At 38.3% G+C, this 22702-nt stretch overlaps 2 protein-coding genes and 1 long non-coding RNA gene across 3 annotated transcripts; 2 read left to right on the top strand and 1 right to left on the bottom strand.

Annotated features, from left to right (window-relative positions):
- Positions 1–4044: 4044 nt before the first annotated feature.
- Positions 4045–6183, top strand: LOC146655409 (uncharacterized). Its single transcript, XR_014914258.1, has 3 exons — positions 4045–4221; positions 5099–5147; positions 5407–6183. It is a non-coding gene; the product is annotated as an uncharacterized LOC146655409 (long non-coding RNA).
- Positions 6184–17437: 11254 nt separating this feature from the next.
- Positions 17438–19494, bottom strand: hint1 (histidine triad nucleotide binding protein 1). Its single transcript, XM_085427590.1, has 3 exons — positions 19335–19494; positions 17881–17985; positions 17438–17726 (listed from the first exon to the last, which is right to left on the bottom strand). Exons 1-3 carry the CDS (start codon positions 19443–19445, stop codon positions 17562–17564), a joined length of 381 nt encoding a protein of 126 aa, XP_085283716.1. The 5' UTR covers positions 19446–19494; the 3' UTR covers positions 17438–17561.
- A 680-nt stretch (positions 19495–20174) lies between these two features.
- Positions 20175–22702, top strand: lyrm7 (LYR motif containing 7). The gene is made up of 5 exons (XM_085427591.1): positions 20175–20281; positions 20410–20482; positions 21602–21672; positions 21762–21843; positions 22019–22702. Exons 1-5 carry the CDS (start codon positions 20264–20266, stop codon positions 22087–22089), a joined length of 315 nt encoding a protein of 104 aa, XP_085283717.1. The 5' UTR covers positions 20175–20263; the 3' UTR covers positions 22090–22702.

Genomic DNA, 22702 nt, shown 5'->3' with positions numbered 1-22702 from the left:
ATATATTCTTCTGTAATAGATAACTATACACTATCATTGCAATCTACACTACAGCTCAAAAGTTTGAAGTCAATTTTCACCTGGTTTATAACCATGTGATCGGTCCACACAGCAGTGATGGTTACTAAAAATGGGCCCATGTATAAGTGTGTAGACATTTCCTAATGCATCATGGGTGATTTAACTTAAATGATTCATTAAACACACATGTGTGAAAACATTACTGATAAGCTTTGTGTAATATTATGTTAAAGTAAATGTAAGTTATTAATTAAAAGACGACTGTTTCAGTCTGACCACAAACTTTTGAGCAGTAGTGTGTGTTGTATGCATGTGTCTGTCTGTATCTGACCAGGATTTTGTCATCAGTGTCAACAAAACGCTCAATTTTTTAGCCGCGTTTGTGATCAAAAATTGAGTTGGCGTGTTTAACTCTGATGGCAATCTCTCCCTAACAAGTCCACTTTATTGCGTGCTCATTTTCTCCTATTAGTGGCTCATAGGAGTCTAACTAATGAACTGTATGCATGTTTCCTAATCTGTCACGCTTATCAGTGGCTCATGGTTGCTTAAGGCCTATGTCTGTACTTGACCACAGAGGCAGAGCATCATTCAACCTGCCAGCTGCCAATCTTGGGAGCTTTTCAAGGATGACAGACTCCACTTTCTCTGCAGCAAGACAGCTCATAACTTTTTTACAGTGTGTCCCTGTCCTCATACTTCTATATACTTCTGTAATAGATAACTATACTTTATCATTGCAATCTACACTACAGCTCAAAAGTTTGAAGTCAATTTTCACCTGGTTTATAACCATGTGATCGGTCCACACAGCAGTGATGGTTACTAAAAATGGGCCCATGTATAAGTGTGTAGACATTTCCTAATGCATCATGGGTGATTTAACTTAAATGTTTCATTAAACACACATGTGTGAAAACATTACTGGTAAGCTTTGTGTAATATTATGTTAAAGTAAATGTAAGTTATTAATTAAAAGACGACTGTTTCAGTCTGACCACAAACTTTTGAGCAGTAGTGTGTGTTGTATGCATGTGTCTGTCTGTATCTGACCAGGATTTTGTCATCAGTGTCAACAAAACGCTCATTTTTTTAGCCGCGTTTGTCGTCAAAATTGAGTTGGAGTGTTTAACTCTGATGGCAATCTCTCCTAACAAGTCCACTTTATTGCGTGCTCATTTTCTCCTATTAGTGGCTCATAGGAGTCTAACTAATGAACTGTATGCATGTTTCCTAATCTGTCACGCTTATCAGTGGCTCATGGTTGCTTAAGGCCTATGTCTGTACTTGACCACAGAGGCAGAGCATCATTCAACCTGCCAGCTGCCTATCTTGGGAGCTTTTCAAGGATGACAGACTCCACTTTCTCTGCAGCAAGACAGCTCATAACTTTTTTACAGTGTGTCCCTGTCCTCATACTTCTATATATTCTTCTGTAATAGATAACTATACTTTATCATTGCAATCTACACTACAGCTCAAAAGTTTGAAGGCAATTTTCACCTGGTTTATAACCATGTGATCAGTCCACACAGCAGTGATGGTTACTAAAAATGGGCCCATGTATAAGTGTGTAGACATTTCCTAATGCATCATGGGTGATTTAACTTAAATGATTCATTAAACACACATCTGTGAAAACATTTCTGATCATTTTCCTGTAATATTATGTTGAAGTAAATGTAAGTTATTAATTAAAAGACGACTGTTTCAGTCTGACCACAAACTTTTGAGCAGTAGTGTGTGTTGTATGCATGTGTCTGTCTGTATCTGACCAGGATTTTGTCATCAGTGTCAACAAAACGCTCATTTTTTTAGCCGCGTTTGTCGTCAAAATTGAGTTGGAGTGTTTAACTCTGATGGCAATCTCTCCTAACAAGTCCACTTTATTGCGTGCTCATTTTCTCCTATTAGTGGCTCATAGGAGTCTAACTAATGAACTGTATGCATGTTTCCTAATCTGTCACGCTTATCAGTGGCTCATGGTTGCTTAAGGCCTATGTCTGTACTTGACCACAGAGGCAGAGCATCATTCAACCTGCCAGCTGCCTATCTTGGGAGCTTTTCAAGGATGACAGACTCCACTTTCTCTGCAGCAAGACAGCTCATAACTTTTTTACAGTGTGTCCCTGTCCTCATACTTCTATATATTCTTCTGTAATAGATAACTATACACTATCATTGCAATCTACACTACAGCTCAAAAGTTTGAAGTCAATTTTCACCTGGTTTATAACCATCTGATCGGTCCACACAGCAGTGATGGTTACTAAAAATGGGCCCATGTATAAGTGTGTAGACATTTCCTAATGCATCATGGGTGATTTAACTTAAATGATTCATTGAACACACATCTGTGAAAACATTACTGGTAAGCTTTGTGTAATATTATGTTAAAGTAAATGTAAGTTATTAATTAAAAGACGACTGTTTCAGTCTGACCACAAACTTTTGAGCAGTAGTGTGTGTTGTATGCATGTGTCTGTCTGTATCTGACCAGGATTTTGTCATCAGTGTCAACAAAACGCTCATTTTTTTAGCCACGTTTGTGATCAAAAATTGAGTTGGAGTGTTTAACTCTGATGGCAATCTCTCCCTAACAAGTCCACTTTATTGCGTGCTCATTTTCTCCTATTAGTGGCTCATAGGAGTCTAACTAATGAACTGTATGCATGTTTCCTAATCTGTCACGCTTATCAGTGGCTCATGGTTGCTTAAGGCCTATGTCTGTACTTGACCACAGAGGCAGAGCATCATTCAACCTGCCAGCTGCCTATCTTGGGAGCTTTTCAAGGATGACAGATTCCACTTTCTCTGCAGCAAGACAGCTCATAACTTTTTTACAAAATTACGAATAAACTGCATTTTTTAAAAGTACCTTTAACAGAAATGTAGACTGACAAGTAACCCAACCTTTAACACAGTGATCAGTAGAGAAGAAAGAAAATAACCTATTTCAAAATTTCTCGTTCAGATCAAAATTATTGTTCTGATTAAGGAAACAGTAAATCTGGCCACAATATTGTCCCGATCCTCCAATTTTCCCTTTCCAATGTGACTCAATAAAATTCAACTTTTTTTTAAATAAAAGCAGTTGCACACCCAGATATTTCTTACAGTAAGAATCCTCCAACAACCTTTTAAAAGAAATTTTTTTGTCTTTCCTCAATTTTGAGACCAACTGAACCCACAAACCTGAAGCTGCAGACCCCAAACTAACCAAATTTAATGTTTCCTTAATCAGCACAGTAATTTTTAAGTCTTTATGTGTTATGTTTACTCACAGTTTTGATGCTTGCTTCTTCGACTTGATCCACGATTAGCTCTGCACCATCGCTCTGCTGTTTTCTGTCTCCTCATGCTTCTCCTTCATGCGTTCTGTCCTCAAATATAATCCAACCTGCCTCCTTGTTTCCTCCTTGACTTGTATTTGCAAAATTTCCAGTTAAATTAAGAGTAATCCAGAAAAGTTTTCCTTCTTCAAAAGCTCTTCCAGTTGCCTGTCTTCTTGTCCTCCTTCAAATGTGCATTTTATGTATTTGTATTTATTTGACTTCATATTGCCATGGCAACATAACACAGAGAATCATGGTAGATTAAAGCAGGTGGTTCTGTCCTCTACAGAAATGCTGGTGTTCCATAGTGATTTAAAAGTACACTGTAAAATGTAATATTGTGTTTAATTAAAAATATTAAATAGGCTGAACTCAGTTTTTTTCATATTGCCATGGCAACATAACACAGAGCATCATGGTAGATTAAAGCAGGTGGTTCTGTCCTCTACAGAAATGCTGGTGCTCCATAGTGATTTAAAAGTACACTGTAAAATGTAATATTGTGTTTAATTAAAAATATTAAATAGGCTGAACTCAGTTTTTTTTATCAATTTGTTATTAGAACTCGATTTAAATAAGTTTTACCAGTACATTTTATGCAAAAACGCTGATAAACTCAATTTATTTGAGTTGTCTTAACTTAGAAAAACTAAGTAAGATGGAAGTTTTTCTTCTCAGTGCGGAAGGATGAAAGATGTGTTTTGAAAATGCCACGTCACTACCGTCCTCCTCCCTAGCACGGATCAGTCCGCATGTTCATGGTGCCAGCATTTTTTATGGAATATGTTGAGCAAACCTAGAAAAGCGTCAGCTCAAGAGATTATTGTTGTCATTGCTGTGGATCTTTACCTGATACACTGACTTGGTGAGTAAATGTTTACTCTTATTCAAACTGATTTTGTGGCTTCTCTTAGTTTAGCACCAGGTTTATAATCGTGCTAGCTAGCTAGTTAGTGTTAGCCTAGCGTTGCTGCTGCGGCTGGGCTCATGTTACTTAAAAATTAACACCACAGCCTTAAAAACCTTATATAAAAATATGTCTGTGAAATTTTCTGTTGATTGTTTGAAATAAAAAAAGTGAGATAAGAGCCCAGACAAAATTCTTCGGAGGGGGGTTTGAAAACAATAAGCCAGGACTCGCGGACTCTTATCAAGCCTTGACCTCCCGGTCAGCTATCGCGCTGGTGGATAACAGAGCTCTCCGAAAACGTGGAAGCACTTTTGCAAGTATGTGATATTTTGATAAATTAAGTAGATATTTGAGCATTACACAGCTACATTCTCCGCTGAAAATATCTTAAAAGGTTATTTTGTGACCCAAAAAGGGTAATCTGGGGAAAAGGAGGATCGCATATGTCGGCCACGGTTGTCGGAGCCTGCGCTACTTGTAAGCGCGGCAATGGCGGAGGAGCGCAGCTAAAAAACTTATTACCTTTTCTGGGTCACAAAATCAACTTTTAAGATATTTTCAGGCGAGAATGTAGCTGTCGAAAGTTCAAATATCTGCTCGATTTATCAAGACATCACATATTTGCAAAAATGCCCCGACGTTTTCCGAGACTTCCATTTTTTTCATGCTTTGTGGCACCTTGAACATCTGTGGCATCTATTAATGTCAAATCTAGCCTTTATTTAACAACATAAGCAAACTCTGTGACAATGATTGCACAGCCATTAAGGATCAAATCGGTTTCTGAAAAATGTTCTGTTTTTTTCTCCCTCTGCTTGCTTCTGTCTTTGAGGCTCGGGACCAGCACTCCTGCTGTTGGACAGAAAGACATCAACTCAGTGGTAAGTATTTTGGTTTTCCAATATATTAGCAACTGTCAGTGACATTTATATTAAAATGATGCTTTCATGACATTATTGTGTGTTGGGTGGTGGTCACGGCTATCCAGATTGACAATTGGGACATTGAATATCACCTCTCCGGTGGGGAGGGAGCCTGAGATTGTCCAAATTGGAGTCTGTTTTATACCAAATGCAGAAAAAAATGTTTTAAGAAAGCAATTAAGTTCATGTTCCAAAAAATATGATTGTTTGCTTGCAGGACAACAGGAGAGATGAGTCCTCCGTCACAGATGGTGTGGTCAGTGAAGATGGTCGCCTGCAAGTTCAAGCTCATTGCATCTCCAACCCACATCCACTGCCACTGTACTTAAGGGAAGTTAAAGACTTTCTTCTGCACCTACATTTGGGTCACCTCGATCCATGATAGTCATTCAGGCAGTAATGCCTGGACTGGAAACAAGCCATCCTTAAAATATTACAACATTCCAGCTCATGTGTTGGAATGCAAAACAAATGTGTTGTTTAAATTAGAGACTGCATTTGTGACAGAACAACAAATATTTTATTTTGATTATATAAGTAATGTAAGTACAAAACAAACTTGTGGTAGGCCTAAACTTATTTTCAGAATAACTAAATCTGAGACTTTGTTTCATTGTAAGATTATAACAGTGATGGCAATATAATTGTTTGTTGTCCAGCAGAACAGTGTCCAGTATGTTGGCTGTTATACTTTGTTGTGTTTGAAAATAAAAGTTGGTCTGATTTTAACATCCTTACAAAAAGTGTTGTTAATTATTTTTAATCATATTCAGGTTACCACGAATTGTTTTTCATTTAGTTGAACATGAAATGTTTGTCAGTACACTGAAAAAAATGTTTTTTTGGCCCTGTAATTATTATTTCAATTAGCTATATAAATTTTACAAAAAAATACAAATTCAGTGCTATTACTTTAAAATAGCAGTTTTTCTTGTAGTGCATTACTTGAGGATTGTTTGTAATTATGTGTCCTCAGTTTTGTATGTAAATTGAATCATTCGATCCAAGTAATATTCACTAAACCAATTCATTGGCTTAATTAGTTGATATTTCCAAGTAAAATGTAATGGAGTGACATCAGTGAATATGGCCACCTTCTCTGCATTCGGAGCATGACGTCAAAGCCCCTCCCCACATTTGAGCGGTCTTTCTTCAGACATACCATGGTTCACATTTCGACGGTTGGCAGACTTGACGGAAATGGGAAGAAGTAGAACCATGAATGTAAGTTTTAAGCGGAACAAACTTTGTACGTTCCTGTTGGCTCACCTACTTAAGTCAGTTTCTCCGCACTGAAAGAAGCTGCGCTAGCAAATAGTGTATTTTCCTGCTAGACTTGCTGACTAACTTTCCTGGCAGGAGGTATGTCCAGAATTTCCCACAGCACTTTACAGCTTAGATGGCCACCTAAACAACACACGCCTGCTGCCTTAACTAACGTCTTTGTGAATAAAACGACCACGGTCCAGTTTAAAATAATTGCTGCACAGCTGCCATGAGGTGTATTTTGAAAAATAACAAAACAAAAAACGATTAAATTTGCCACCGAACTAACATATGTAAAAAAAATAATAATAATATCAGTGTGCATCCTTGAGTTAGTAGAAATTAGTTGAAAAGCATATAGATAACCTTTTTTTTTTTTTTTTTCTTTTTTTTTTTTTTTTTTACAGAACATAGGACCTTCTGACTGCTAATTTGAACTCCACAAGGTAAGATCAAATTAGTAACGATTAGGTTTAACTTGTCACATAATTTGTCTGTTTAAGGTGCCACAACATGAGATGGATGTGTAAGATATGTAGCTTTGAGTCAGAGAAGAGGTTGGGATTGTTAAAACACTACAGACTAAAGCATGGAAATGGTGGTCGCAGCCAGTCAGTCCCTTGTCTTCACACTGATTGCCCTTGCTCGTTTAAAACATTTAATGCCCTTAAGACCCATTTGTCTCGACACCATGTGAAGATGGTCACACAAAGTGGACCTCTTTCATTTACTTGTCTACTTTGCTGCTCTGTTTTTTTTAATTCAGAGAAGCAGTATTTTGAGCATCTTAACAACCACTTAAGGAAGTTTGAAGTAGTTGCATGTGTCTTCAAAGACTGCAACTTCAGTACAAATATTTATTCCACCTTTGCTACACATAGACACAGAAAACACCAGTCACACACCCTTGAGGATTTTAAAACTGAAGTATTAAAAAGCAAACCTAATGAACCCATGTTTGCTCAGGATGAGACCTATGTGGAAGAGAGCTTAGAGCTTTGGGATGGGGAACCACAGGAGTTGTCTCAAGATATAAAAGAGAAATTTGGCCATCTATTTTTAAAGTTAGAAAGCATGTTCAATGTCCCAAACAAATGCATTGATGAAATGGTAGATGAGCTTCAGTTTATATCCACCTCTGCATCTGGTCCACTTTTAAGAGATGTGGTGGTGTCCACCTTGAAAAGCCATAACTGTGATCTGGATCCAGCCATTATCTCAGATTTAGTGAAAAATCTTTGTGAGACACACCCTATAAGTACTGCCTTGGGGACAGGTGGCCCTTTCACAACTTATTACAAGAGAAGAGAATTTATGAAGAAGCATTTTTCAGTTGTTGAACCAGAAGAACACATACTTGATAAAAAAAAGGGCAAAACCTTCCAGTATGTCCCAATATTGCCCTCCTTGGTGCAGGTCCTAAGTAAGTCTTTTCAAGAAAACACATTTGAAGGTGAAAAAAAAACTGAAAATGACTTTAAGTACCAGACATTTCGTGATGGATCTCACTATCAAAACAACAAGTTTTTCTCTGTAGAGGAGAACAGAGTGAGTCTCATCCTGTACATTGATGACTTTGAGGTATGTAATCCTCTTGGGACATCTCGAAAAAAGCACAAAGTCACAGCTGTCTATTGGGTGTTGGGAAACATTCCGGTGCAGTTACGTTCCACATTGACATCAATCTACCTTGCAATTCTGTGTAAGGCTGAAGACACCAAGCAGTTTGGATTCCAGCGAGTTTTAGAGCCACTGTTAACAGATATCCAAAGGTTGGAGAAAGATGGTCTTTTTGTTCCAGCGTTAGGGAAAGCCATTAAAGGGACTGTGGTCAGTGTGGTGGCAGATAATTTGGGGGCGCACTCTGTGGCAGGATTTGTCGAAAGCTTTGCAGGGTCATACATCTGCCGGTTTTGTGTTGGGGAGCGATCCAAGTTTCAGTCCAATGAAGTGAGATCTGGGTCTTTTCATCAAAGAACCAAAGATCAACATACACTGCATGTACAGACAGCTGTGTCTAGTCCAGATCACCCTCATTGTTATGGTGTAAAAAAACAGTGTGCATTGTCAGAAAAACTTGAGCATTTTCATGTTACATCTGGTTACCCTCCAGATGTTTTACATGATCTGCTGGAGGGCATTGTTCCAGTGGAACTGGCTTTGGCATTTGATAACTTGATCAAGAAAAAATATTTTTCTCTCATGGAACTGAATGATGCCATTTCCAATTTCCCATACAAGTGGAGTGATAAAACAAATCGCCCTCATCTCATTCCTGCTAACTTTTCGACTCGAAAATCAGTAGGGGGCAACGCACATGAAAATTGGTGCTTATTACGTCTTTTGCCTCTGATTATAGGTTTAAAAGTACCCCAACAAGAGCCTGTATGGCAGATGCTGATGACACTGAAAGACATTGTGGACCTTGTCATGTCTCGAGCCCATACTGAAGAAAGCATTTGCTATCTTGACAGCATCATTTCAGAACACCGAAGCAGATTCCTTGATGTTTTCCCCCAACATAAGCTCATTCCCAAGCACCATTTCCTTGAGCACTATCCTCAGCTCATTCGGGAATTTGGCCCCCTAGCTGCCCTCTGGACAATGAGATTCGAGGCCAAACACAGCTTTTTCAAGAAGGTGGTAAGACACACTGGTTGTTTCAGGAATATTTTGCTGTCTCTTGCAAATAAGCACCAGCTCATGGTTGCATATCATCAATCACATTCTGTCAAACCATCACTTGCAGTCACAAAAACAACAGAGGTCTCTTTAGATGTGCTTAAGGATGATCTAAAAGACCTGGTGAAATGCAGATTCCCTGCTGTTACAGCTGTGCATGTTGCCAATAATGTGTGCAGTTTAGGCACCAACTATGCAGTGGGAATGTTGTTGTGTTGTGGTTCCACTGCAGGACTGCCTGACTTTTCTGAAGTGTTACAGATAATGGTGATTTGTAACAAACTGACTTTTTTCGTGAGACAACAAAATACATGGTACAATGAACACCTGAGGAGTTATGAGCTGGAGAACACAGTGAGTGTGCAGTTACTTGAGCAAAGAGAGCTTAAAGATTTTTATCCTTTGGCTTCATACACCCTTGCAGGAAGACGCCTGACAACTTTAAAGCACCACATTTGCCTATCTTTTTGAAATGTGAGGAGAGAAGCTTATGAATAAATGTCTGTATTTCTCTTCTGTTGTTGCAGCTTCTTCCTGTTGATATGGCACCCTCAGCGAAACTGCGGATAATTTTTGGGGAGGATGATGTCCACAAACTACTTTTACCTGCAGGCATCCCAAGCACACTTCAGGACCTCAATGATGTTCTTCGAGAGACATTTGATATTACAGGACCATTCACTGTTATGTACCAGGACATGGATTTCGATGGTCAGTTCTTCACTTTGACCTCGATTGAGGAAGTACAAGATAAAGCTAACCTCAAAGTAGTAAAAACTGAACCAGTAATCTTAAGTCTCACTACTGTGGACATGTCAGAAGTCGAATCTCCAGTTCCACTATCTACAGAAGCAAGCTCCTCCTCATCTGTATGCGACACAATCCTGTTGTCCTCCCCAGATGAGAGTGGACCATCCTACAGGTCTAAGCCATGGCCATTTAAGTTTGAAATACCAGACTTCTCTTATGATATAGACCTTGCACTGGAAGCAGGAAAGCAAGCTTATGAAAATGATGGCACACTTTTGAACAACCCAAGCGTAACTAGTAGCATTCTTGAGAAGCTTGCAGAGACTATATTTGGCTTCACAGCATATCCAACTGGTGTCCAGATTTTAGCTGTTGCTGAAGCCTTGGTAGCAAAATACCCATGCCTCAAAGAGCCAGGGTCTTTTAATGGCCTATATGGTTGGCAACAGAGGATAAAGTATAAAATGGGCAACTACAGGGCAAAGTTAAGAGGTCGCCAATTAGCCATTCCAGAGCTCGAGGTGAACACACTGAAGAGACGATGCTCCAGTGAAGAGGGTTCACTTAAAGGCTTTAAAAGGGCCAAAAAAGCTGAAGTCAACTATCTGCCACCACTGCCATTCGGTGAGACTGAGGAAACCTTAGAGATGGAGAGACTAGATTTGCTGAAGGAAATGAAGAAGAAGAACAATGAGAGGGCAATTAATGAGAAAATGGAGAAGTCTTTCGCTATGAGAAGAAAAGAGGTTGTCAAGGATTGCCCCGCAATCCAAGACCTCTTAGAGAGGTGGCCTTCTCTGTTCTGTGAAAATCAGGTAAATCCAGTTCTTGTTCATGCAGCAACTAAGTGTATGTGAGATCTCATGAGTCATCTTTGACATGATTTTGTGTTTTATCTCTCATTTCAGATCAAAGAGGAGTTTAAGCGAATAACCACAATCCATCTGGAGCGAACGTTTTTGTCCAGATTGGACGGGTACACCACCAAACTCCTGGAGATATTTCGAAGGAAGGGCGGGACTGCAGGGACCAAAATAAAACCAATGTTGGACTCACTCAATAAGGTAAAATTTTAAATTATTTTAATTACATAATCTAATGGAAAAGATGAGGTCATACACACTGAGAATGTATCACTCTTATTTAAAGGACAAGTTTGTTATTTTAAACTTAAAGCTTTGTTTTCAGATTGTTTATGATGAAATCGAACGATTTTGATTGAAATTTGGACACATGCTGCTGGCCGGAGCTTTTTTGGTTTCTGTGGTAGCACACCCCCACCTCCACAATGGCTTCATACAAAGACGTGAAACTCACCGAGTGGTCAGGGGTGTTCACTGATATGTTCACACACAAATCGTTGCAAAAATGCTTTCCAACAGGTGTTTTACCATTTGTTGTAAAACTGGACCTATTTTTTCAAACGCCTTACACCTGTACATTCTTCCGCCGAGAGCTTGAATAATAGAATGGAATAGCGGCGGACTAATACCGTACATCACAGCACATCTAATACAAGTCAATGGAGTTAGACAAAAACTACAATAAAAACCAGTTGGAAAGTATCTTTTGCAGCGATTTTTGTGTGAACATATCAGTGAACACTTCTGACCACTCGGTGAGTTTCACGTCTTTGTAAACGACAGTTTTATGCGTTTTAGGAAGGATTGTTCCAGTGCACCTATGAAGCCATTGTGGAGGTGGGGGTGTGCTACCACAGAAACCAAAAAAGCTCGGGCCAGCAGCATGTGTCCAAATTTCAATCAAAATCGTTCGATTTCATCATAAACTGAAAACAGGGCTTTAAGTGTAAAATACTGAACTTGTCCTTTATTCTGATCAGTGTCTGTGTTGGCTGAAACTGTTCTCCTGATCCTGACACTGTGGCCACAATTAACAATTTATGCACATGATTGTCTCTACAAGTGTATACAAACCTGTCATCTCTCCCTTAATATGCGCTCAAAAGCAGAGAAATTTACAGAATTTTCAAAGTGACCCTCTGAGTGCAGCGAGATCCCTTCCTGCTGCCCATAGACTCCAATACAATTATTTCCCAAAATATTACTCTTGTGTGTGGGAATTCCTGTCCTTGACTGGTTAATATTGTGATAGGAGGTACTGATATGTTGCAAAAAATTCATTTGCATGTCCAGTGATGAGGCAGAAAACTTTCCTCACTGGGCAGAGACAGTTTCTGGACCCACAGATTATGACATGCACTGGACTCTTGTCTTAACACACATCGTTGAGAAATTCATGTTAAGTTGTACACTTCACAACGTTAGAATGTAGCTGCAGGCTTACATTCTCCATAGGTAACTTTCTGTTTACATCTGTATGTGCTGTTATGTATGTATGTTACATATGTTATGTTGTGTATTTTCTGCAATAAATTTTCTTTTTGGGTTTAATAGCATCATGTCGATGGCAGAAGGGACATTATCATTCGTTGCTTAGTTGAGTATCTTGGAGAGAGTGGAGAGGAGCTGATCAAAGACCATCAGGTATCTGATGATCATAATGACTGTATTAAAATTGTCTAACCTTATAATCTGGTCTTCACTTGTGATGATATATTGAAGGTCAAAGATTCTCTACACTCGTGATGTTTTTTAAAAAAGACTCAAGATTAATATTTTCAATCAGGCTTTTAACTAATTTCTTAAATCTTTATGCTCTTACCCTTTATTTTTTAAATCATATTTAATCTTTATCTTATCTGCCTTAAACTTTAACTTGCCTTTTGTCTGGTTTTTTTCTGACTATTTAACGATCACTTATTAACTTTATTTTATGAGCAAAAGAGTATTTAATTTGATTATACCTTTATAACCTATTTTAATGATTTAATGGTTCTGGTCTACCAACACGCGTGCCGTCCCATGGACAGCTCCAGGCTGGATGGCCCCCAAAAGGGATTTTCTTTGTCTCAGGGTCAGCCTCTGTGAAGCACGTTCTGTAACTTTACGTATGAAAAGTGCCATATGAATATTGTTTGATTTGAGTATACTAAATTGAGTATACCTCTTTTTTATTTTTACATTTTTTTTCTCTTAACCTTTTCTTTTACTTGGAATCTATTCTAGTTATTTCTAATTGTGGTTTGTTTGTTTTCACAGGAGGACGTCAGCCAAGAAGCATTGAAAGAGGACTGCAGTAATCACATGATGAAGATCATCGTAATCCATCCCAATGTGGCACAGGAAAACCAAGATCCTGTGAACGTGTCGGTCATCATTGAGGGGACAGAAATTCTGGAGGACTGCGGAAGTGTGACAAACGCTTGCCTCCTGCTCATGGGTGTCATCTATGCTGTCAACTTAAGTTACCCACTGAAACTGAAATATACGTTTGAGGCATTTCAGAAGCTGTTTCTTGAGCTTGACATCCTTAAAATGTCACCAAAGGTCCAGTCTCTCCACAAGAAACTTTTAGCGTGAGTGTTCCAGTATTATTTGTGCTTTTGTCCAGTACAATTAATTTGTTTGCATTTTGTCTGTTTTCTGACAGTAATTTCAAATGTTGCTCAGTTTTATACAAGTTCTTTCTGTCCTGAACGTTCTGAGAATGTCTGCAAAGGTAGTGATTGCAACTGTTAATGGACAGAGTTGATGTATGTGTTCTGAAAGTTGATTAGAAGAAAGGGGACAGTGCACACTGAGTTTTTGAATAGCATGTTTGTTTTTTTTTGTATATGTGTATATGCTCTGTTTTGAAATTTGCGATCAAGAAGTTCTATGGCCATGTTTTTTGTGGTTATAATGTTATGTAGATATTTTAAATATATCTATGCCATTTCAACTGTGAAATAAGTGTCTCTTAAGCTGCAAATATTTGTTTTGGAAAATATTGATTTATTATTTAATAGAATAATAAGAATATTTATTCAATTCGATTAATATTAACTAGTACATTCATAATAAATATTACTTAATAATTACATAGAATATAACAAAGAAAAGATGAGTAAGAAACACAAAGAAATATCAGCAATGTTCACTTGGGTTTTGTAATTGGATGCAATGGTATTCTGAGTAAAAGTTACAACCTATAGATGAGTATTGCCAGTGCAATTTACTTGTGTATTTCACATAAAAAATAGATGGTTCTAGTAAGTAAATATTACTTAGAAATAGCCCGAGTAAAGATTACAAGCACTTTCTGTGTGGAAAAAGTTGCCTAGCTTTTTTTAAGTAAATGTCACTCCAATTTTTTTTCAGTGTAGGTAAACAATTAGCACTGTACAGTCAGAAATATCAAGTTATTCTTAATACTGCAGACTTGCAATATTAGTCATCTTAAGTAAGCTTTACTTAGTTTTTTTTGAGGCAATGAGTTTCCTTAATTTTTTTGAGTTCTGGGAACTAACAAGGCTGTACAGTGTACTCAAAATGAGTAAGTTGCCCTAACTTGGTCATCTTACGTAAACTTGATCCAATTTCTTTTGAGTTCTGGGAACATATGAGCTTGTACGGAGTACTCAAAATAAACAAGTTGTCCTAATTTAGTCATTTTTAGCTAAGCTTTATTCAGTTTTTTTGAGGCAACGAGTTTCCTCAATTTTTTTGAGTTCTGGGAACGAATTAGATTTTACAGTGAAGCAGCCATCGGGAGATGGGCATACTGTGGCGACACAGGGATAGATGCAGTCATCAACAATGTTCAGGCAGGCTGTGATGTCAAGAAAATATCCCCCACATCATTACACCAATACAAGGCACATTCTTATGTTTACTCCAAATTCTGATCCTACCATCCCAATGTCTCACCACAAATTGAGATTCATCTGACCGGGCCACATTTTTCCAGTCTTTTGTTGAGCCCGTGAGAACTGTCTTTGTAGTTCCTGTCCTGCACTAACCGCACCTAGTTCAGTTGTTTGCATGTGCATCTAGAGATGCTCTTCTCCAAATCCACAACCTTGGTTATAATGAGAAACTACTTGACTTAATATTGTTTTCCTATCAGCTTGAAGCAATCAGGCATTTCTCCACTGACTTCTGACATTAAAAAAAGGGATTTTCACCCAGAGAACTCCCACTGCTGGATATTGTTTTTGGATCATTCTCTGTAAACCTTAGAGATGGTTGTGGTTATGTGGGGAAAATCCCAGTAGATCAGCAGTTTTTTGAAATACTCAGAAAAGCCCATGTGGCACCAAATTCCATCTTCGAAGTCACTTAAATCACCTTTATTCCCCATTCTGATTCACACCTTGATCGTGTGAGTGTATATAAACAAGTCCCTTTTTAACATAAACCTGGCTTATCCCAGACTCTTAACCACAAAGAAAAGGAAATGCATCTCCAGTAACAACTGAGAAACATCCCATGACTGTTGGAAGGTGAGCCTAGGAAGCCTGGAACTCAAAAAGTGATGTGACAAAAAACAGTAAAGAAAAAACAGGTTGTTATTTAAAGGATTAAACTCTAACTTGCTTTTATCCTCACTGTATTTACATTTGGAGCTTATGCTCATGTTTCAGCCGTTTTAGTAACCCGTCTCAAATTGTCCCACTTTTACTTTTTGGGGTTTAGTTAACCTGCACAGAAGTAACGTGAGCACTACTGATTAATGAGGAACCTGTTGTTATTCCTCCTTAAAAAAGGAACTCCTTTACAGTCAGTTGAACTATCATTTTTACTGAGTAGAATTGCCATTAATAGTGCGTCAACTGAAAATGCAAATGATACAACTACTCGCTTTGTGATGCCTGAACAGTTAGACATTTGCATGTTCAGCTGTTGTAATCTACAAGAACTATATTCAAACTACAATACATCAGTTTTTTTTTACATGGTACCTGGCATCCAATTCTTTTTAATTGATGTAGGAGGTTTATACAATTTATCCCACTAATAAATTCAGAATTCTCACATCTCTTCTCAGACTTGTCAGGTTTGTGGCTGGGGGCCTGAATAAGTGCAGTGCTGAGGTCATTTGGATGGGTACCTCTTATATTTTGGCTAAAAGTTGTTCTCTTATTAATGGATTCCCAAGCCTCTTACCCCTAATATTAATCTTACAACCAAGTTCCAAACACTAACCATAACACTAAATTATTTTCTTAACCTTGAAACCAGTGAGGGCACGCTTTATTTTGGCCCAAAGATATAATCACTCTATTGATCTAAAACTCAGACTGGTTCTAATATTTTTATTTTTCCCTTGGTTTTCTTGTGACAGATGACTTTACTCATGTTGTCTAGGAAAGTGGTTTATAAGAAAGCTGAAACCCACACTCTAACCGTCCCACAGTCCCATTTTGAGCAGGAACGATCCCTCATCCTTTCAGCTGCACTCCTTTCAACCACGAGAGCTACGGTTGTGGTCAGGTTTGCATACAGTCATCATGGGCGTCCTCATTTTAATGATTTCTTTGAATTGTTTTTTGTTTTTCCCAGGGTGGAGCGATTGTACAGCATACATCTTTAATGACTTTAAAGAACAAGAATTGGATGCACGAGTTTGAACTTATTTTGGATTTTCTCTAATCCACACAGGGTCAAAAGTATACACAGAAGCTCAAATACACTCCCGCTAATTTGTGGACAAATGTCCCTTAGCAACTTGAACCTTGGCTAGGTGCTTTTGGCAGCAATTAATAAGCTTCTGGCATAATTCCAGCCAGATATTTGACCACTCTTGGGTAAATTTGGTGATTTCCTGACACAGACTGGGTTTATAAGTGTAGACTTCAGAAGGCCATTTCAGAAGTGTAATGTTAGCCCATAAAATCCATTTTAAAAAACAGTTTGGGATCATTCTCCTGTTGGAAAACCTGTGTCCAAGTTTCAACCTTCTACCTGTTGATTTAAGGTGAAGACCTAACCATGATGCTACCATCACCAAGCTTGACTGGTACACTACTCTTAAGTTTAAAAGGCTCACCTTTACACCTCCAAACACACCTTTTGTCATTGTGGCCACATTTCTTAATCTTTGTCTCATCTGACTATAAAACATTTCTCCAGAAGGTATTTGGCTTGTCCATGTGGGCAGCTGCGTATTTCAGTTGAGCTTGAAGGAGTCAATTTTGAGGCAGGGGCTTTTTACTTGATCAGCATCCTCTCAAGACAGTAGTACTGGTGTTCCAGTAATTTCCAGTTTATGGAAGACCTGGATCCAATCTAATGAGTGCTGTAAAACAATTCCTTTAATGCTGGCAAAGACAAACTACTAGTTGTAATCAGTCATGATCACTTTGGAGTCTTAGCATTAACAAGTTAAAGGACAGTGCAGAACCTTCAGCACCACTTTAGGATTATGTATGTATAGATTTGAGCCTGTCAGTACAGTTTTGACTCTGTGTAGATTAGAGAAAATCAGGTATGCTGTACAATCATTCAATCCCTGGAAAAAGAACAATGCAAAGGAATCATTAAGTTATCATGACTATATGCAGACTTCTGACCGCAACTGCTCGTCTTTCAGTTAAAGGCTTGTAAATGACATTACTGCTAACCCCACTGAAGAACACGATCAAGCTTTCTATTAAAAAAAAAAAAAAAATGTCCGGTTTAAGAATAAAGACAAGCCAGCACGAGTGGTGTTGTGATGTGCCTTTTAATTCCACAGATATATTTTGGCTTGATCAGATTTAACAGCACTGGTAATCAGACAACAGATGTGAATATGCATGGCTGGATGGTGGGTGCTGGAAGCTGAGCGTTAGCCAGGAGGCCACCCCATACTGCGCCCACCGAGAACGTGGATGTGGATGTGGTACACCGACTGGCCTCCGTCCGGCCCATCGTTGATGATAATCCTGTAGCCTTTGGAAAGGCCGGCATCTTGAGCACACTTCTTTGCAACAATCAGCATGTGGCCCAACAACTAAGAGACACACAGAAAGAATGACTTGCATTAAAGTATTAAAAAGGCAAATAGTTCCCCCTAGTGATCACTGATAGAAATATGCCAGGGAAATGATAGTGTGAGATTGTTTATAGTTTATTTCACAAGCAAAAGTCATTACAATGATACTTACCGCAGCATCGTCATCCTCGGCTTGAGAGAGCTGAACAATTGGCTTTTTTGGGACGACTAGGATGTGAGTGGGAGCCTGAGGTGAGACATCAGGGAAGGCTACACACTGAGAGCCAAAGCAAGAAATTAGAAAACAGAATTAGACTGTGCACAATCAAAATTGGAAATAACTGAAAGTTAGCTGAAAACAAAAAATAAAAATATAATTAAAAAATGATAATAACTCAGGTCTTAATAGTACTTAGATAGTTTTACGTGTTTATGCACACCCCAGTATTTGGAGTTAAACACATTAAGGCTGCTTGCTTATCTCAAAGTCATAGTCATGAATATTTGGTCAATACTGAAAATTTTAAACACACATTTTGGAAAAACAGATTTATTAAACTTTAAAAAAAAAAAAAACAGGAATAAAATTGTCTTTTTTAGGCTAATTTCCATCAACTCTAATTGTAATTTCAGCTCTAAATGAGATTATCATGAGTCACACTCATTTTCTTCCCCACAGCAGATAACCTGCCTCCACCCTATTCCAAGCATCCTCCTCTGTCACACCAACCCTCTGCATGTTCTTCTTTATTAAATCTAATTTCTGTACCTCCTCATCACTCCCAATGAAGAATCTCATCTGCACCTCTAGCTCTACTTCCTGCCTTTTTGTCAGTGCCACTGTCTACGAACACTACATCACAGCAGGCCTCACGGTCATCTTGTAAACCTTCCCTTTCAATCTTGCTGCTATCTTTCTGTCACAAATATCTGAAACACATCAAAGAAAGCAGAATGGGGCACAACAACAAATGTCGACTTCGACAAAATTGCAACTAAAATTCAACTAGTGGCACAGCCCAAGCCTTAATGTGACACAATGTTTACATGTTTTTGTTGCATTTAAGGCGTACAAAAATGTGGAATCTGTAAACATGACAGATATAAATTATCTGGAGTCATCAACTATAGCTCATTACACTGGGAATACAAAGCAGTTCCAAAACTTAGAAATAAAAATAAATATTGCTTTTTTTTTAACGCTTTGATTCCCCATTTCACTAATGTCTGCTGCAAATCACTTGATGTTGCTTTATTGTAGGAACCTCACCTTTTAATTTTCCTTGTCTTGCTCTAGCCTACAGCGGCTACATGTTTAACGAGTCCGCAAACAAACAGCACTGGAGTGAACCTTGTCACTTCTTGGTGCAAAGCCAACTATCTGTAACTTCAGACGCTGTGTTGCAGCAAATATGGCTATTTTATAAACTTGCAGATTCTTCTGATGTATTACATGATTTCTGCAAGCTCTGCTGCAGCATTTTTAAATGCAAGTAGGCACAAAAACAGCGTTTCTGCAACGCTGAGTTAGCATTAGCTGAACGCCTCCTGCAGGCAGTTGCGGAGCCACGATGAGAAACATTCAGACTTTAAACGTCCTCGTGAATCAAAGTGATGAACGCATACCTGATCGTCTTCATAGATTAGGTTGGCAGGAATCTCTTTGCGTACAATTTTTCCAAATATCGTATCTCCGCCCGGCTTGGCGGTCTGCGCTTTCGCTGTTTCATCAGCCATGTTGACGCAGATGAGCCACGGCTCCCCCACGCAGCTTCCAGTGTCACTAAAATCAGAGCCGATCTATGATAAGAGCCACTCCAATTCCTGTTAATGCCACTGTACAGGCTGCAGTTCAGACAGAGGGGCAGCAGAGGGCGCACGTCCCTCAGTGGATAAGCGTGGACGAAGCTAAATGGTGAAAGTAATTATTTACACCTACTTCCTGATTTAAAAACTTACTAAGTTATTTATTTTTCGCAAACACGGTTTCGATTATACACCCGACTTTAAATAAAACGAGACTCGTGTCCTTTATTCTTTAGTACAATGAAAAACATCGTTGTGCTAGTGAAATGTTAATAAATGCTAGCTTTTACGAGTGCACAAATCCATAGACGTTAGAGGAGCAGTTACACCACACCAAAAAACAATACAAAACGTGTGTATAATAAGAAACGTTAGAAGTTTTCTCTAGCTGCTAGCTTCACTCCCCTATTCAAGACGGCAGTAGCCATAAAAGTGACTCATGGTGCCGTCCAGAAAGTTCTTTTTACTCCAACAGAAACCTGTAAAATATCCAAGAAATGGATTATATGCACCACAACATTTACACTTTTGTGTCCGAAGGGAGCTCTCAGCACAAAACACAGCTCACCAGTGCCCCCCATAAAATGGGAAATCTAGAGAGAGGCCGTTCTCAATCGAATTAGTAGCTCAGTGAAACTACTCTGAGCCCTCATTGGCTACAATCACAGCTTCATTTCCAGCGTCGGCTCTGATTGGGCTCTGACATATGTGACGTCTCCCTACATCGGAAGTGAACACAAGAAGGCAACATGGGCACTCGTTTGAAGGTTAGTATGGGATATTATCGTCTTTTTAAATACCTTTATTGCAACATTGCTTGCATGTTACTTGAAATTGCAGGTGACTGGTAGCATCATTCACAGCTGTTATAAAAGCTGCCTGTTTGTGAATACAGGTTCTGGGCGTTTTTAAAACGCTACACAGGACCAGGATGGCTGTGTTCAAAGATGATGACCGAGCACTGACAGGTGAGTCTGTGAGCAGTATCTTGGACTGATAATTGATGCTTATCAAACAGGAGATGAGTGAACACATGCTCAGCATTCATCAAATGGGTCATTCCTAATGTTCGGTGTCATATGAGCCCCATGAGCGTGTCTTATATTATTAACCCCTCTCTACCATTAAATTGTTTTTATATATATATATATATATATATATATATATATATATATATACCTAAAATTATTTATTTTTTCAGCTGGACAAACAGCCTAAAATGCCATGTCCCCAGACGTCTTTGTGCAAGTTCAATTACCAGTTTAAGTTATAAAAGTCAAAAGTACAATTTGCAGAGTGGCTGCAATCACAGCAAAGAAAGATGTCGCCTTAGGGCTTTTCACATAAATCCATGACTTTCCATTGAAACCAGCGTTCCACTCTGTTCAGATTGTATACATCCTCATCATTGAAAGAGTGTCCAATGGCCTATAGGTGTAAATAGACCTCACAGTCTGTTTCGATACTCATGACCCATAAGAGAAAACCCTTAGTGATCCCTTAGGCAGCATTTGTCCTTCTTCCCTCCTGGATAGCCTGGAGCTTTCTTTAGGTGTTTTCCCAACTTTGACATATGTCCAGCTGGGATAACCACATTTACAGGGCTTTTTTAAATGTGATGTTCTTCTGCTTGTGTGGCCGCTGTATCTGAGGGAATGAGTGACAAAACAATTCTCCTGAAAACGTTATGTCCAGATCAACTTTTTGGGATTTCCTTACCTGAATGATTGAGGATGAATCAAGACTCTCTCATAAGCATTTTTTCCATGTTTTATTATGGTTCACCAACATGTTAAAGCATAAAACGTCCACCCTGTTATTCTTATTTACAGTGTAAACTGATATTTAATGTAAGTTTGCATTGTATGGTTGATAAACATGTGAAAATCATCTGGATTACATCAGTAATGAGGGCCGTGTGTAATAGCAGCATGTACACAGAGTAATAGAAAGGTTGCATTGGAGAGATTTATTTTCATCTAATGAGTGTAAATGAAACCTTTTTTCTGAGCCTTTTGCTGTGAAGTCAAATTAGAACTGCAGAATTGCTCAGGTGACTCGAAATATGTTTGTTTTCTTCTACAAAGCTGCACGATTAAAGATCAATGAGGAGTTTCGGAAAAACAAAAATGAAACGTCAGAAGAAAACATCCAGAAGGTACTGTGAAGCATTTTGATATTTGAAAATAAAATTGACTTTATTTAACTTCTACTTTTACTTTTTTTTTTTTATATATATATATATAGCTGATTAAAATGGGCTCAGACGTTGACATCGTCCTTCGACAGAGTGTGGTGCAAATGGAACACGTAGCAGAAGATAAGCTGTGTATGACATGATTTGTCTTTTCTTTTCTTTTTTTCTTTTTATTAAGGAAGTAGCATGTGCATGCAAAGATTACTCATACATCAGGTATCATAATGTATATACTTGCTAATGATTTTTTTTCCTCTAATGATACGATTGTGTTTTTTGTTTTTTGTTTTTTTCTCCTCACTCTCAGTGCTTCGGCCCAGAAATGACCTTCTGCTAGAAAACGTCCCCTATTGTGACAAACCAAGGGAAAAGTCGTGACAAACCATTTGATAACTTCATGATCACCAGGAAAGAGACTATATATCATTTGTTGCCTTTTCATCTTCAGTTTGGCTTTATAGAAGGAACATTAAAAAAATAATAAAATATAAGATCATCTCAACACTTTTGATTCTGCAAGGATCTACTTCGTTCTGTTTCAAGGAATCTGTGCTGGGAAAACTGGATCGTGTCATTTCGTGTACAGCATGTTATGAAATGGAACTGAAACATTATCTGCTGGCTTCTTCATATGATTGAATCAAACAAGGGGAAAATATTAATTTGCTGGTACTGTAACAAATGTAAACTGTTATCTGATTAACTACAAGTATTTCCAGAGTGTCCCAGACTTAATTTGCTGTTACAACCACAGACAACAAGAATCAGCTCTGCTTTAAAGCCACAAAAAGAATTATCTTTGAAAACCTTTGTAAAAACCTCTGTGTGAAATATATCTGTAATAAAGGATACCTTAATTTAAAACATTGTTGGCATATAGCAGATTGTAGATATGACAATATGGAAATGTATTTTACAAGTTTATAGTCTGTCTGCGTAAAACTACATATCCCACAATGTCCATTAAAACATAAGATGGTTACGTCATCAA

This window comes from Rhamphochromis longiceps, linkage group LG13, assembly GCF_057381845.1.
Source record: "Rhamphochromis longiceps isolate RC_006_pf linkage group LG13, R_longiceps_female_GT1.1, whole genome shotgun sequence".
Classification (NCBI taxonomy): Eukaryota; Metazoa; Chordata; class Actinopteri; order Cichliformes; family Cichlidae; genus Rhamphochromis; species Rhamphochromis longiceps.
Note: the sequence above shows the minus strand (reverse complement) of the source record. Positions and strands in the feature narration are given on the sequence as shown.